Raw genomic sequence first — 17820 nt, 5'->3', positions numbered from 1 at the left:
GTTTCGTTCTGCTGTGCATGGGGTCGCTATGAGTCGGAAACGACTCGACGGCACTTAACAACAACAACAACAACCCAAGCCATGGTATTTTCAATAGCCTCATATGCATGTGAAAGCTAGGCAGTAAATAAGGAAGACTGAAGAAGAGTTGATGCTTTTGAGTTGTGGTGTTGACGAAGAATACTGAAAGTACCTTGAACCACCAGAAGAACTATCAAATCTGTCCTGGAAGAAGTGCAGCCGGGATGGTCCTCGCAAGTGAGAATGGCCAGACTTCGTCTCACCTACTTTGGTCATGTTGTCAGAAGGGATCATTCCTGGAGAAGGATGTCATGCTTGGTAAAGTAAAGGGTCAGTGAAAGAGGGCAAGACTCTCAAGAAGATGGACTGGCACAGTGGCTACAGTAATGGGCTCAAGTATAGCAAAGATTCTGAGGATGGCACATGACCAGGCAGTGTTTAATTCTGTTGTACGTAGGGTTGCTAAGAGTCGGAGTCAATTCAACAGTATCTAACAATGTATGTTGTTGTTTTTGAGTTGTCTTTGATTCGTGGTGATCCCACATGTGACTGGATGCAACATTATCCAGTCCTCTACCAGCTCCCAATTATTGGTATGCTTGAGTCCATTGTTTCGGTCACAGTGTATTTTGAGTGCCTTCCAACCTAGGGGACTCATCTTCCAGGACTGTATCAGACAAATCTGCTGCAAAAGACCTCTTTAAAGTGCTGAAAAACAAAAAACATCAGACAATATTCTGATCCATAGGGTTTTCCTTGGCTGATTTTCAGACATAGATCATCAGAGCTTTCTCTATAGGCTGTCTTAGTTTGGAAGCTCCACTGAAACCTGTCCAGCGTAGGTGACCCTGCTGGTATTTGAAATACCAGTAGCATAGCTCTCAGCACCGTAGCAACACACAAGCCACCACAGTAAGACAAAATTGACAGACAGGCAATGGATCATCTTATATAGCTGTGATAACATTTGTTACCAATTTTATTCTGGAAGTTAAACTGACCCTCAAAGAAGATACACCATGCCTATCCTATGACTTTGACTTCCCCAAGGCAAACTGATATCATGAACCCAGGGGCATAGAAGCCTCCTGATTTAGACACTTGGCCCTAGAAAAAGCTTGACTTGGGCAGTGTCACAAACACTGGGAGTAGATTGGCACAACTGCCTAATAACAGCATGAGCCAAACTAAAGGACATCCTAGCTTTGTGCAGAAACAGCCTGAAAAAGCAGAACCCCAACCTCGAACTCTCATCCTCTGACACCAATGGTTGTCTTTACAATCCCCCTCTGCACCAGTTCCTTTGTTTCGTGGGCTGAAACCTTTCATTCTACAGTCTCCAAATCTGCCTGGCCTCTTTCCCTTCTCTACCCCACCTCCCAGTTGCATGCTCCAGGCTGGGAAACACACTGCCCTCTGCACCTCCTCTCTTATTACCTAGAGTTGTGCCTAAATAAAGTTGGAGCTGCCTCCTCTCTTTGCTAGATGTATCCTGGGATTCCATGATCCAAATCGGGTGTGTGCTTCTTTGTCCTTGGGCAGTGTTTTTCCATTAGTTTCTGAGTGGGTACAAGGTGCCTAAGTGTGATTCACTCAGTGGGTGGGGGAGAGATGGACTCTTAACAGAGGTATGCAGATCTCCCATCCAGTCCTTGGGGAGATGTGGAGAGTCACTAGGTAAAATAGCAAACCCACGAGGTAGAATATCTCATTCTATGTACTCTACCCCTCCTGTTCCTGGAGCTTCAAACTGGTTCTTCCTAGCTCAATCATGGCCAAAGAAGTGAAACCAGAATAGAACCAAATGTGGATGAACCAGAATGATAACCAGAATGAGAAAAATTATGGATCAAAGCCCTGCTAAAAACTTAATCCCCCTCTTAGAAAACAAGGGCAGCATATGGGTCACATAGTAACCAAATCTCTCGCCTGTTGGATTGTGAACAGAATGGGAAACAAAGGTGCCCAGCTCATAGACAGTGGATGGACAACAGCACCCCTTTCAATATGTGTCACTCTCCACAGTCCTCCTGCCGATGATCCGATCACTCACATCAAGCTTCTGAGAGGCTGCTCACTATGCCTCTTCTAAGACTCCCATTCCAGGGCTTCGAGTCATAATCTTTCCCATTCCGCTTATCATTCTGCTTCATCCAAACTTTAAAATTCTGAATCTGTTCTGGTTTCACTTCATTGGCCATGACTGAACTATTCAAAGCCCTACATTCCTTCCTGCCCTCATCCTCACTTTGCCAGTTTCTACAGAATGGACACACAGAGGGGGACAGAGTGAGGCAGCAGACTGGGAGGTGTTTGTCCAGTGGACAAGGTTGGTCAGCTGGACTGAGAAGGGGTCTGAGTTTCTTCCTGTGCATCTGTGGCCCTTCCTACCTGCAGGCAGGTAGGTCTGACACTCACGGGGAAGCAGATGGACCTCCTTTGTGTTGTCACGCCTAGGCCATGACTCCAAAGTCTCTTTTCTAGTGGCAAGATGGTTAGGCGTTCAGTTGGTAACCGAAAGATTGGTGATTGGAACCCACCTAGCAGTTCTGTAGGAAAACAACCTGGCGATCTGCTCCAGTAAAGATTATGGCCTAGAAAACCCTATAGGGAAATTCTGCTCTGCCACATTGGGTTGTGTTCTGGTTACCTAGTGCCGCTCTAACAGGAATATACCACAAATGGGATGGCCTTAACAAACAGGAATTTATTCTCTTACAGTTTGGAGGGTTTAAGTCCAAGTTCAAAGCACCAGGCTCTAGGGGCTGGGTGAAAGTCCCTCAACCTTGGGCTTCAGCTCTGCCTCCAGCTCCTGGCCCACTGGAGCTAAAGGCTTTTCTTCACTCAGACTGCTACTGGCTGCTGAGACTGCCAAGCCCAAGGTTGACAAGTAAAAAAGCCCAGTCCCGATGTTCCCAAACCACACAGCAGGCTGTTAATTCAAGTCCATTGAAAGTCCCAAGGTCGGTAGAGCATGGCAGGCTGCTGAACAAAGACATGGCTACATGCAGGGTCCAAGCTGCCATAAGCTAGAGACCATTCCCAAAGCTGTTTCTTATATATGGGAAGCAGACCACATACCCAAAGGCAACTAACTACTCAACTGCTTGCAGTAGATTCCACCATGGAGTTGATTACCAGTCTCATCATGGGGAATATTACATCCAGCTGCCCAGCCATTCAACCAGGCCCAGCCAAGCTGACACACAAACATAACCACCACAGGTTGCTATGAGTCAACTACATGGCACCCAACAACCACCATCCATTCTATCTCTTGGGCTTCCCCTGAAACCAAGCCCTGTTTCAGAGTCTTCCCAGAGTTCTCCTTTCTCATGGTTCCAGAAAAGAAGCACAAGACCCTTTTGTCTTAAGGATTTCACTGCTGCTCCTCACTATTAACTCACAAGTTACCAGTCCTCATAGTCGCAGGGCTTCATTTGGGACTCCCTCTGATCTTGCTCATCCTCTTTTTTTTCTCAAGTGGAAGTGCTACTATGAACTCCCACTGACTCATGCATGAGTTACTAGGCCTAACTTAAGCCCCTGACTCAGGGCGACCCATGCACAATAGGATCAAACCATTGTGATCCATAGGATTCTCACTGGCTGAAGTTTAGAAGTACTGGTAGGTCTCTAGGTCTTTCTTCCTAGTTGCTTTTAGTCTGAAAGCTCTCCTGAAACCCATCGAATATCATAGTAACACACAAGCCTCCAGTGTCAGATGGGTAATGGTTGCACGTGAAGTGTATTCTGGGAATCAAATCCAGGTCTTCCACACAGAAGGCGAGAATTCTACCACTGAACCACCATGGCCCCTATCCTGAGGTGTTGGTTGATGTCAGTAGCCATCAAGTCAACTCCAACTCATGGCGACCCCATGTGTGCAGAGAACTGCTCCATAGGGTTTTCAAGCCTGTGACCTTTTTGAAGCTGATTGCCAAGCCTTTCTTCTGAGGCACCTCTGGTTGGATTGGAACTTCCAAACTGTCTGTTAGTATTAGAGTGCGTAATTGTTTGCACCCCTCAGGGACTTCTCAGGTAGTACCCACCAAAACATTCTCATGCCTCCCCAAGTCCCTCTCTAGTTTTTGAGGACTCTTTACACACTTAAGTCTTCTCTTCTGGCATGCAAGCAGGAAGATGCCATCTTGGTCAAACTAGGAGGAGAGCTCAGCAATGCCTACTCAAGCCGCATTCATCTAGTGTTTATATCTTCAAGGTCTCCCAGTCCCACATAGAAATGATCCCTCATGAGAGCACCGTACCAATTCCTAGCCCCTTCATCTACAACTGTTGTTGTTAGGTGCTGGCAAGTCAATTCCAACTCATAGCAAACTCATGTGACAGAGTGGAACTGTCACATATGGTTTTCTAGGCTGTAATGGTGCAATGGTTAAGCACTCCACTACTAATCTTTCGAGGAGCTCTGGTAGCATAGTGCCTAAGGCACTTGACTGCTAACCAGAAGGCTGGCAGTTCAAACCCACCAGCCACTCCTCGGAAGGAAGATGGGCAATCTATTTCTGTAGTGATACTGCCTTGGAAACCCAAGGAGGGGTCGCTATAAGTCGGGTCCAACTCGACAGCACATAACAACAACAATACTTATCTTTCGGTTTAAACCCATCAGCGACTCCAAGGGCAAAAGATGTGGCCATCTGCCTCTATAAAGATTACAAAACCAAACTCACTGCCGTCGAGTCGGACCTGACTCACAGTGACCCTCCTTGGGTTTCCAAGGTGGTGTCACTATGGAAGTAGATTGACCGACCTTCCTTCTGAGGAGTGGCTTGTGGGTTTGAACCGCCAGCCTTCTGGTTAGCAGTCAAATGCCTTAGGCACTACACCACCACAGCTCCTTGGAAACCCTGTGAGCCAGTTCTACTCTGTCCTATAGGGTTGCTATGAGTCAAAATTGACAATGGCAACCAGTGTTTTGTTTTGTTTTGCTTTTAATCTTTTACAAGAGCAGATAGCCAGGGCTTTCTCCCACAGAGTCACTGTGTGAGTTTGAATGTCCAGCCTTTCAGCTAGCAGCCCTGTGTGCCACAGGGTTCCTCTTCACTGTCTACTCCCACCCATTTCTCATTCTAAGGCCTGAATTTCTCTTCTCAAAAGCTGATTGTTAAGTTTATCTTGGTCTCCCAGTGGTTCTTTTGCCTTACAAACACACCCTCAAAGAGAACACAGTTAGTCACCTTAATATGCATGATTCTTATCAGATCATTTTCTTCAAAGACTCAAAGCGCCAGCCTCCAGCCTTAGAAGCCTAGCTTTGTTGGGAGTGGCATATCACAGTGACCAGGACTAAAGTCCCAGGTGTTACCATTTTGCCCAGGGCAGCATGTCCTGTGTAGCAAGCAGAGCTTTGTATCCCATAAAAAAGACTGAAAACTTGGCCTGCCCTGAAATTCTGGTGCCTTCTCCCATCCTAGCTCCAGACTCTGGGAGACCCTTTGTCCACTCCCCTGACTCTGCCAAGGCTGCTCAAAGCCCTGGACACTCCCGTGTTTACATCAACAGAGCCGTTGCTGGAGGGGGCTGGTTCCTGCCCTGGGGTAAGGGTGGAGGAGAGTAGGTGCCAGCAGCCCTGTTGTTTGTGTACCTTGTCTCAGTAGTGACCAGAGGGGCAGGCACGCCTGGGCTGGGTCTCTGAGGCAACGCACTGTTAGGGTCCCAGCTGTCCCTGAACATTAATCACCCAATCCATCAGCGCGCCCCTGAGGTGTCTTCTTTCACAGAGTAAGAATTTAAACCTTCCCCTGGTGAGGCCACTATTTTCCACCCTGCTCGCCTTCCACCTTCCTAACCTCTCTGCTCCCTGCCTAGTGAGAGCAGCTTCACATCCTGGCCAAGACCCAAGGAACTGTCATGCTTGATCCTGCCCTCCTCCTTAACCAGTTGCCATCTCATCAGCTACAACTCATGAGAACCGCATGTGTGTCAGGGTAGAACTGTGCTCCGTAAGCTTTTCAATGGCTGATTGTTTGAAGTAGACTGCCAGCCCTTTCTTCCAAGGCACCTCTGAGTGAACTGAAACCTCCAACCTTTCAGTTAATAGTGCATTTAATAGTGCATTAACCATTTGCATCACCCAGGGATTACCTCAACTCCCTCTAGTCCCCTTCCTTCCCCTCTTCCTCAGACTCTGGCCCAAGGGGTCTTGGCAGAAATAGGGACTGAATGGTGAAGTGGTTAAGAGCATGAACGGACTCTGGAAGCAGACAGCTCTATCCCCTCTAGCTGCACAACCTTGGGTAAGTCACTTAGTCAATCTGGCCTCAATTTACTTATCAGTAAAATGAGGCTAATGGAGTAACTACCTCAAATATCCTTGGGAGGAGTACATGAGTTCATTTACATGATGTGCTTAGAGCAACATCTGGCTTGCAGGAAAGGCTGTCAGTGTCAGTTGCCCATATGACTGAGTTCCAGGCAGTGTAACACAGTGGGAAAAGCATGGAACTTGGAGGCTGACAGATCTGAGTTCAAATCCCAGCCCCCAACTTACTTCTTGGGTGACCTTGAACTAGATACCTTATTTCCTTATTTCTTCCTCTACAGGAAGGGTGGATTGATAGAAATTTGCCCAATTGGGTTAACTGGGGTGGAGTTGGAGGAGAGCAGCTGCCCTGAAAAGAGTATAGTGGCAGCTGTAGGGGCAGGAGTCAGGCTCCTGGCACCTGATCCCCTAGATTAGCTGCTGTGCTCTGGGACCAACCACTCCGGGGCCAGCCTGGGAAACTTGTCTGCCTTGGAGACTAGAACTAGGTACCAGCCAGGAATTCTTGGCTCCAGGAGGGACCATAAATAGCTAGAGCATGTCAGAGGAACCAGGGATGTATGTTGGGATTGTGTGGGGAGGGGCTGGATAGGAGCAGTGGAAAAGGAAGCTATTTGTCATCAGTCTAGGTTGCAAGCCCAGGGTGTTCTCCCAAATGTCAAAGGGAAAACAGCATACATGGGTGTAGTGGGAGGGAGAGGTCACTTCTTCAGTGTGGACTAGCCTCAAACCACCTCTGCACCATCTCTCAAGCTCACTCAGCTGCTGGGAAAGTCAGGAAATCTTTGCCTGATCATCATGGCTTCCTATTAGTATGATGCCTAAGCCCTTTGATTTGTCTAGAACAGTCACAGTATATATTGTTGTTCAGGCATAATTATCAACAGCACTCTGGAGGTCTTTGAGAGCCCTCCTTGCTTCCTAGTTTTCATCCCTTTGACTATCCTGGAATTAAAAGCAACAGCTCAGCCTGTGTGCAGGTAGAAAAACTGATGCCCAGAGATACTAAGCAATTTAACTAAGATCATATAGCAAGTACTGAGCTGGCGACATGAACATTGTGGTTGTTGGGTTTTTTTTTTTTTCACCTCCCAATTCAAGGTTATATTTGATAACCAACATATAAGAACCTGTCCTTAGGGAGGAGTCCATAGATGGTGCAGTTAACAAGCTCAACTGCTAACCAAAAGGTTGGGGTTCCCTCACCCAGAGGTGCCTCAAAAGAAAGGCCTGGTGATCTACTAAAAAATCAGCCACTGGAAATGAAGCACAATTCTACTCTGGCCCACATGGGGTCACCATGACTTGGAGTGACTCAACAACTGGTTTTCTGCTTTTTTCTGATCTTTAGGGAAGAAACTTGTCCCACAGGGGAACATGAACTGGTCATCAGAAAGAGCAATCTGAAAGACTCCATCCTCATTTTCCTTCCTGCAGACACTTTACCTTTCACCAATTGATCCGAGCGCATCACTATAAATTATGGCTGGGATGTGGGAGATGGAAGTACATTTTATAAAGCTTTAGAGATGTATTTATTCAAGGTAGCTGTGTGCAGATCTTTAAATAAGACTGAACTTGGACTTGGAAGACCTGGACTCAAATCTTTACTATGTGGTCACTTTTATGAGCCACAGGTCCCTAACCTGCAAAATAAGATTAACAGTATATACCCTCCTGTGAGAAAATGCATGCTTGAGTGCTTGATTAATGCCCCAAATATTACAAAGACCTGGAGCTCCTGGTGATGCAAGGTCTTACTCATTTTTGTATTCTACCACAGTGCTTGGCACACAGGAGCCCACCATAAACATTGGCTCAATGAAAGAATGAAGTAATTTCTTTACATGTAAATGTGGTGTGTTGATGTGATTATAATAAACATCCTTTGCTATTTTTCAGCTTTCACTGCCTTTTCTTTGTGAACACAGGCACTATTACCATCACTCCATGCTTTATACTCCCCAGAAAAAAAATGCCTGAGAAATAATCCCTTGATAAGAATGCTTTTTCTAAAGAAACTAATAGGTGTTGTTGTTGTTAGCTGCTGTCGAGTCAGCCCCTGCCTGACTCATCGTGACCCTGTGCACTACAGAATGAAACACTGACAGGTCCTGAGCCATAACCATGATTGGCTGGGGATTGGACCGTTGTCATCTACAGGATTTTCATTGGCTGAATTTTGGAAGTAGATTGCCAGGCCTTTCTTCCTATTCTATCTTAATCTGGAAGGTTTGCAGAAACTTGTTCAGCATCATAGCAAGCCATAAGCCTCCACTGACAAGTGGGTGCACATGAGGTGCACTGGCTGGGAATTGAACCCAGGTCCCCCACATGGAAGTCAAGAATTCTACCAATGAACCACCACTGCCTCATGTCTAATAGGTAAAATGACCATATAACTTATTGTCAATACTGAGCATGGACAGAGGTGCTTTTTAATAATTATGCCTGTACAACAGTATAAACTATGACTGTCCTGGACAAATCAAAATGCTTGTGAGTCATATCAATAGGGAAACATGATACTCAGAACTCTCTGGGGACAGTGACCCCAAATATTCCAAACCATCCTGACTTCTATTCTCTAGTTAAATCCTTGCAAGGGTGTCCTCCCTTCTCATCTCCACAACCCAACCCTATGGAGCTGTTTTCAGACCAATTCTTCAATGTTCTTATTGTTTGTAAATTATTTTCTGCCACTAGGTGACCCTGACCCCTCCTTTCTATTACTCTTGGCATGTCCTAGGGTGTTTGCACTGCCCCAAACACTAAAATGTGTGGTTCCTGCCAAAAACCCGTCATGTGAGCTGCAAAAATCACCCAGCCATTTTCTGATGCTGTTTCAGTTCAGAGAGCTTTGTACCAGTCCCAGTCATCTCACTAGTCTCAGTGGGTTTCAACTGGTCTCCCTGCTTCTACTCTTCACTACCTTTGGTCTGTTCTCAACCCAGTACCCTAGGTAATCCTGTAAAAATGTAAGTCAGATCATGGGTCTCCTCTGTTCAAAAGCAATGGCTTCCCACTTCCCTCAGAAAAAAAAAGGCAAGGTCTTTATAAGGGCCTAAAAGGCCCGAGCCTTCTTATCATCACCGTTGTTGTCAAGTCAATCCCGACTTATGGTGACCCCTGTGTGTCAGTAGAACTGTGCTCCACAGGGTTTTCAATGGCTGAGCTTTTGGGAAATAAGTTGCTATTGCAGTTCTGAGGGGCCTCTGAGAGGACATGAACCACCAACCTTTCGGTTAACAGCTGAGAGAGTTAACCATTTGCACCACCCAGGGGCTCCCTAGCCTATTTTTAAAGCCCCAAAATACAAACCTGTTGCCAAGTTGATTCCCACTCATGGCTACCCCACATGTTACAGAGTAGAAGTGTCTGTAGGATTTCTTGGCTGTAATCTTCACACAGGCAGACCGCCAGGACTTTCTTCCATGGCATTAGTCAATGAGTTCAAACTGACAAGTTGTAGGTTAGTACTCAAGAGCAAATTGTTTGTGCCACCCAGAGACGTTTTAGCCTATTTAGACTTCTATTATTTGGTGTTGCAGCAGTTAAGTGCTCAGCTGTTAACCTAAAGGATGGTGGTTTCAACCTACTAAGTGGCTCCACAGGAGAAAAACATGGTGATCTGCTTCCATTATGATTACAACCAGGAAACCCCTATGGAACATTCCTACTCCGTTACGTGGAGTCACATTATAACTCTGACCTCAACTCCTACAGTTCACCAGCCAGACAAGGGTCCTTGCAGGTTCCTCAAACACAGCAGGAATGCTCCCACCTCAAGACCTTTGCACTTGCTGCTTCTCCTCCCTGCAACATTTTCCCTTATATATCCATATGTTTAATATGGGATTGCCTCCTTCAGATCTTTTCTCTATCACTGGCTTTTCAGAGCTCTTCCCTGGCCACCCTAACAAACAATACAAACCCTCCCTTGACACTTCTTGTGCCCTTTGTGGGCCTTTTCTCCTTAGCACTTAGACACCACCAAAGACACTCAGTATTTTTCTTATTGTATTCTTGTTCAGCTCCCCCATACTCCATGAGAGCAGAGATTTTTATTTGTTTTGTCCTTTGTACCTAAAACAGTATCTGGCTTATAGTAGGTGCTCAATAAATATTTGTGGAAAGAAAGAAAGGATTGACTAAGAGGCAGCATTGCATGGAGGTAGACTATGTGGCCTCTGGAGTAAAAAGCCCTGAGTTAGAATCCAATGGCTCTGCTACTTTGAGCTGTATGGTATCAAAGGCCTTCATTCCTCTGTGAGCCTTTCATTCTCCGTATATAATATGGAGATAGGAGCCTTGCTGGCACAACAGCTAAGTGCTAGCTTCCTAAAAGAAATGTTGGCAATTAGAACCCATCTAGGGGTTCTGTGCCACTTTGGAAACCCAAGGAGGGGTCGCTATGAGTGGAGTCCAACTCCACAGTACATAACAACAACAACAGTGGTTCTGTGGGAGAAAAGACCTGGCAATTTGTTCCCAAACAGATTGCAGCCTAGAAAACCCTATGGGCAGTTCTACTTTCACATGTGGTCCCAATGAGCTGGAATCAACTTTACAACACCTAACAACAACAAGGGAATACTACACATTGTCTCCTCAGGCTGTTGAGAGCATTAAGTCCACTTCTACATATAAACCCCTGAACTCACTTCCAGGCCCTTTTTAAGAACTCTAAGCTTAGTCATCAGAAGGAAGATGGGGCAATCTACTTCTGTAGTGATGTTGTTGTTGTTATTTGCCGTTGAGTCGACCCTGACTCATAGCGACCCCTCCTTGGGTTTCCGAGGCAGTATCACTATGGAAGTAGGATTGCCCAACCTTCCTTCCGAGGAGTGGCTGGTGGGTATGAACCGCCAGCCTTCTGGTTAGTAGTCAAGTGCCTTAGTCACTATGCTACCAGATACTGCCTCGGAAACCTAAGGAGGGGTCACTATGAGTTGGGTCTGACTCGACGGCACAAAAACAACAACAACAACAAACTTAGTCAAGGAGTTCTGGTGGCATACTGCCTAAGGCATTTCACTGCTAACCAGAAGGCTGGTGGTTCAAACCCACCAGCCACTCCTTGGAAGGAAGGTTGGGCAATTTACTTCCATAGTGATAAAAACCAAAACCAAACTCATTGCAGTCGAGTCAGGTCCAACTCATAGTGACCCCTCCTTGGATATCCAAGGCGGTATCACGACGGAGGTAGATCACCTAATCTTCCTTCCAAGGAGTGGCTGGTGGTTCAAACCAGCATTCTGGTTAGCAGCTAAATGCTTTAGGCACTATGCTACCAGAGCTCCTACTGCCTAGGAAACTGAAGGAGGGATCTCTATGAATCGGATACGACTTGACGACAGTGAGTTAGATTTGGTTTGGCAACTTACTTAGTCAAGGAGCTCTGGTGGGACAGTGGTTAAAGCATTTGGCTACTAATCAATAGGTTGGTGGTTTAAACCTAGCAGCCACTCCATGGGCGAAAGATGAGGCAGTCAGCTTCTGTAAAGATTACAGCCTTAGAAACTCTATGGGGCACTTCTACTCCATCCCAAAGGGTTGCTCTGAGTCAGAATCGAATTGACTGGATGGCAGTGGGTTTATATAAATATATATATATATATATTAAGCTTAGTTAAAGGCAACTATTGTTACCACTGGAGGCTCCTGGCAGACTGACTGCTCTATGGGTCCATAACAGCAAATCAGCGTGCCCTTTGAGTCACAACTCAGACAACGTCTGTCCAAATGGGCCCTCCTTTCCTGAACCCCAGTTCCCCAGTCAACCTGGCCCGAGTTTCTTTGCAACCACACCCTTCAGTACACTCCATCTCACTTACACCTCCAGGAGAATTTCTCTCCTAGAATCTCAGGCTCTGTCCTGGAGCCCCTTCCACAAACCTGCCTCAGTGGAAATGATAAAGTTAGGTGGGAAACAAAGAGAGGGCCATAAGGTAAGGAAGAAGGGAGAGAATACGTGTGTGGGCTTGCTGGGGTTGGGGCAGTGCAGAGCCAACCAAGCCATCCCACCTGCCAGCTTCCTGTCGGCCTACTGATAAATAGGAGATACTAATGGCCAGATTTTCCATTCCCCCACCCTGGCACCCACTGTCACTCGATTAAAAAAAGATAGGAGAGAGCCTGGGGAGGGGCAGGAGGCCTCCAGTTATAAAGCCTGTGGCCGAGGGAGTGGCAGCACTAAGATTGGCCTCTTCCCATCATCCCCAGCCAGATTTAGCTGCTGACAGCTGCTAGAGATCCTGCCGTCAGGCCCTGGCCCCAACAACCGCCTTTCCTCTCTCTCAGTAAGTCCTGAGTCACAGCCCCTCCATGGCCCACAAAGAAGAAGCCACTACAGCCGAAGCACCCGCCTCCCAGAATGGGGAAGACCTGGAGAACCTGGACGACCCCGAGAAGCTGAAGGAGCTGATTGAGCTGCCACCCTTTGAGATCGTCACAGGGTGAGACGGGGTGTGGGCAGATCCTCCTCTTTGATAGGCTGTGGACATTTAGCATGGTAATGGTAGGGGTCAGGTGTGTGCAGGGCAGGGGCTGTAGGGCACACAGTGACACATCTCTCTTGGCTTCTCAGAGTGACATCTTGAGCTCTCTAGTCAGGGGGAGGCAGGAGGAGAAAGGCTCAGAGAATAAAGCCACCTCTCAAGCCTCATGGAATTGCATAGTCACCTTGCCTCTCTGGATAGAGGTTGTTTAGTCCTAGGGAGCTTGATGGGGTGATAAGACAAGACTGGAACATTTAAATATGGCCTGAGTTAAAATACCCTCTTCCCTCATTTTCTCTGTCAGCTTCTGAGTGGGTCTCTCCTCTATCTATATGTGCCTAGTTCATTCTTTAGAGCTTCTCTGGAGCTGAAGGTCCTAAGACAGGGAAGATAGATCCATCCTTCCCCAAGGTTGAATGAGACGCATTTTTTTTTTTACTTATTGAATCTTTTCTGAGTCTCCCCAAAGGCTGTCCACATCCACTGCTTACAGTGCAAGTAAAACCACCAGGCCCAGGAACAAATTGATAGAGATGTCCCAACACTTCCAGCCACAACCTGGAGGAATAGAGGCACAAAGCATAGGGTCTAGAGGGTGCAAAGTGGGGACTGGGTGCAGGGTCCCTCTATCTTATCCAGATTATGCTTTTTCCAGGGATAAACCCAAGTAATGTTCTTCCTCTCTCATTCCTGTAGTGAGAGATTCTGCTGAATCCCTAAGTGAAAAATAAGAAGAGGTATGTGGAGCTACATACCCTCACTGGGCCCCAGGGTCTAATTCTATGGTATGGGGTTCTCTAGCAATGCCCATGATCAGTAGAGTGGGTGCCACTTCTAGCTCTAGAGGCTTCAGTAAGAAAGGAGGCCTGGTGCCTGCAAGGGTCAGAGGGTGCATTAGGTGGCCGTTCAGATTTGCTGTTTTAAGTTTGGCAAGTGATTTTCCATCCTGGTCTCAGTGTTTTGATTTGTAAAATGAAGAAATTGCACTAAATGAACCCTAAAGTCCCTTCCAGCTCAGCTTTTTGCTGATTTCTAAGAGAACCAAAGGGAAATGTGTCCTAGTTTCTGAGGTCTGAGCAGCCCCTTGAACTTTTATTTGACTATGCCCACCTGCCTAATTTCATACCCATCCCAAGACTGAAAAAGAAACAGCTGGACAAAGATTAATATAAGCATAGGGAGAGCCTAAGGCAGCCAGGCCAAAAGAGTCGCTCAAGTCTAGTGCTAGGAAATCCTTTTTCTAACAGCTAAGCCTGGTGGTCTGTAGTGTCCTTGGTCACACACAGCACTCCACCCTATGCAGTGCTCTGATCTCTCCAGCACTGGAGCAGGGCAGATCAAGAACAGAATTAAACTGTGTTTATTGAGTTGAACATGCTTTTGGGGCTCAAGATAGTGGATCTTGAAGGGTAAGTCCTCTGATGTTACATTAGTCCAGGGCTTTATAAATCACAATATATTTCACATGCATGAGCTCATTCAACTCTCAGCACCATCATAAGAGAGAGAGAGAGAGATTATTGACCATTTGGTGCAGTGGTTAAAGTGCTTGGTGGTTCAAATCCACCAGGCACTTTGTGGGAGAAAGATGAGGCACTCTGCTTCTGTAAAGATTCACAGCCTTAGAAAGCCTATGGGACAATTCTATTCTGTCTATAGGGTCACTATGAGTAGGAATTGACTCAATACCAGCAGATTTGGTTTTTGGGCTTATAGATGGGGAAACTGAGACTTGGGGAGTTTGAGTGACTCGCCAAAACCACACAACCAGTAGGTGGGAGGTGTTCTGGTGCTTCCAGCCAAGTGTTCTTGCCACTGGTCTCTTACTCCCTTTGCATCCCAGGTTTTCCAAATAGTGCTCACCTACCTCCATCTGCAAAGTAAAGAGGGCCAGAGGCTTCCCACGTTCCAAAGCTCAGAAAAAGAGGCACAGCAGGGCACCTTTAGGTGCTTGGCTACTAACCAAAAGGTCAGTGGTTCAAATCCACCAGCCACTCCATGGGAGAAAGATGAAGCAGTCTGCTTCCATAAAGATTACAGCCTGGGGAACCCTATGTGGCAGTTCTACTCTGTCTTAAAGAGTCGATATGAGTTGGAGTCAACTTGAGGGCAATGAGTTGGTTTAAGAGCAGTTCAAGTGGGAGGGGAAGCTCTGAGTATTTCCTGGTCACAAGCAATAGATTTGAGACTGTCTTCTGGGTCCCTCTGGATAAATAGATGTGTGGCTGTGTCTGTGCAGGAAGTGGTGAGGGAACAGCTTTCCTCTCCTTTAGAGCCAGAGGGGTCAGCACAGCAGCTCCTTTCCTAGTCTAGATCCCACAGGGGGCGAATCTACTTGTCACACACCTTACACTTAGGCCACAAGCTAGCAGATACACCAGTTGCCATCCAGTTAACTCGAACTCATCATGATCCCATGTGTGTCAGAGTAGAACTGTGCTCCATTGCATTTTCAATGGTGAATTGCCAGGCATTTCTTCCAAGAGGCCTCTGGGTAGACTCGAAACTCCAACTTTTTGGTTAGCAACTGAGCACATTAACTGTTTGCACAACCCAGGGGCTACAAACCACCAGAGTAGGCAGCTTTTCAGAAAACAGGCTGAAGTAAAGAGGAAGGATCTGGTAAGAAAAAGAAGGAATAGGCCCTACTTTTAGTAATTTTGGTTTGAATAGGGCAATTAGGATAGAAAACAGACCTAAGAACATTAGCTAAATAACAAAGGGAAAGTGCTAGCAAAAAAAAAAGCCTAAAATTGCAGTGGTGTGCTGGAGCCAGCTCACATTGACTGGAAAAGCCATTGTACGCATCTCTTCCCTGCTCTGTGTTCAGTGATAACTTGAAATCAGTGAGAGTATTTACACTATAGAAATCAGCAAAATGTTAGAAAGCAGGACTTTTTTTTTTCTTTCAGAGAGTTAGGCGTTAAATCTTTACCAGCACACCACTGAAAGAGAAACCTCTGAGGTGAGAGGAAGAGCAGAGAAAGGATCAGGTTTGGTAATTGCTAAGACAGAGCTCTGAAAGATACAAGGGCTAGAGAAGGCAGCATCCATCAATCCTAGGATTTATTGAGTGTCTACTGTAGTCCAAATCCTGAGAGGCTGGATAACTTGCCCAGTCCTTTAGAGGAAGAAACTAAACCTCAGAAAGACGGATAATTTGCCTAAAACTAGTTGGTGGAGCAGGGCATGAACTCTAGGACTCAATGACTCCAAATCAACACATGGTATCTAAAAAAATCATAAAGAAGATTCTTTTTTAAAATACACTTTATTTTTTTGAGAAATTTTAGGTTTACAGAAAAGCTGCACAGAAAGAACAGAGTTCCCATATACCCTCACTCCCTTTGCACAAACAAAACAAAAAACTCACTGCATCAAGTCAAATCAGACCTGACTCATTAGGACCCCTCCTTGGGTTTCCAAGGCAGTATCTCTACAGAAGTAGATTGCCCAGTCTTCCTTCTGAGGCGTGGCTGGTGGGTTTGAACTGCCAGCCTTATGGTTAACAGTCAAATGCCTTAGGCACTACACCACCAGATCTCCTCCCTTTGCACAGTTTCCCCTATTATCAGTGTCTTGCATTTGTGTGGTACATTTGTTATGATTGATAAGCCAATACTGATCCATTATTATTAACTAAAGTCCACAGTAAATATCAGGGTTCATTCACTCTTTGTGTTGTACAATTCTACTTCTATGCATGTTGACAAATGCATACTGTCATGTGTCTCCCATTACATTATCATACAGGCACTATTGAACTAGTGCCTTGTTCTAATGTTGTTGGTTGTCATCAAGTTGGCTCCGGCTCATGGTGACCTTATGGATAACAGGAAAAAATATTGCCTGGTCCTGTGCCATCTTCATGGTGGATGCTGTGTTTGAGTCCATTGAATATAGAAGACAAACTGACACGGGGTACCCTGGCCTACGCTCAGGGCTCATTGAAGGTCAAAGCTGTGTGTGCAAAGATGGTGCCTCTCGGGGAAAGGGGACAACTCCAGGCTAGCCTTGGGCAGAATTCCATCCAGCCTTGCAGACGTGGAGCAGCTAGCCCACCAGCCCCTTTCTCAGCTCCTGAAAGTACAGGCTGCTAGAACACTCTGCTTCTCCTGTTTCCCTATGACCACTTCTTAGCGTCTGCTTCAAAAGTGGTCTGAAAAAGGGAGAAGGTAATTGAAACTGGCAATTCTGTCTCTTTTGAGCAGGTCACTGAAAGGTCTAGTGAGGGAAAGCTGAAACCAGTCAACACTCAATTACCTGTGAGTAGATTTTCTACTTCATGGATTATTTTGGAGCAAATGTTTAATCTCAGGGCTTCTATTGCCCACCAGGTTCACTGTATGGATTTATGTTTAGGAAATGCAAATGCCTTTTAATGTGAACCTGAGAAAAAACTGATTACAGTAAATATCATCACATCCCTTTTCCCGCCATCAAGCAGAGCATCTTCCTAATTTTTCTCCTTGATATTAGGAATCTGTCTCCTCCCTAGAAAGCTGCAGTACTCAACAGCTTGGGTCTAAGCAGATGAAGTGTGAATGTCTTGTTTGTAGAAAGTATGAGGAAGCCATGCTTAGAGAGACACTATCCGAGACTGGGGGAGGGGACAGAAATATGCAGTTGCCTTCCGTGCCTAAAGAAGTGGATGAACCCAGGACACTAACTTGAAGAATGGGATTACCAGCATCTCTCCCTCTCCTGACACTCCACTCCAACACACACATTCATACACACACCCACACACATGAACCACTTTAGCAATAAAATATTTGCTAGGGATAGGAATAAAGAGGCATGGAAGTTCTAAGGTATATCAGTATACTTATGCTACTAGGGAAAACAAACAAACAAAAAAGGATGCTTGTGATTATCTAAGAAATTGTTGTTGTTGTTGTTATGTGCCATCAAGTCAGATCCGACTCATAGCGACCCCTCCTTGGGTTTCCAAGGCAGTATCACTACGGAAGTAGATTGCCCAACCTTCCTTCTGAGGAGTGGCTGGTGGGT

General features: G+C 46.0%; 1 protein-coding gene across 1 annotated transcript in view; it reads left to right on the top strand.

The window, feature by feature from the left end:
* The first annotated feature begins 12634 nt into the window (after nt 1–12634).
* Nucleotides 12635–17820, top strand: part of APOBEC2 (apolipoprotein B mRNA editing enzyme catalytic subunit 2) — a 10041-nt gene continuing 4855 nt past the window's right edge. The window contains exon 1 of the mRNA XM_007936275.2: nt 12635–12765. Within this exon, the coding sequence (XP_007934466.1) occupies nt 12635–12765 (131 nt within the window). The remainder of the gene's footprint in view (nt 12766–17820) is intronic.

The sequence above is a fragment of the Orycteropus afer genome, unplaced genomic scaffold (assembly GCF_000298275.1).
Source record: "Orycteropus afer afer isolate SDZICR_OR568_19922 unplaced genomic scaffold, OryAfe1.0 scaffold00034, whole genome shotgun sequence".
Lineage (NCBI taxonomy): Eukaryota > Metazoa > Chordata > Mammalia > Tubulidentata > Orycteropodidae > Orycteropus > Orycteropus afer.
This window is presented reverse-complemented; position numbering and strand designations above follow the sequence as displayed.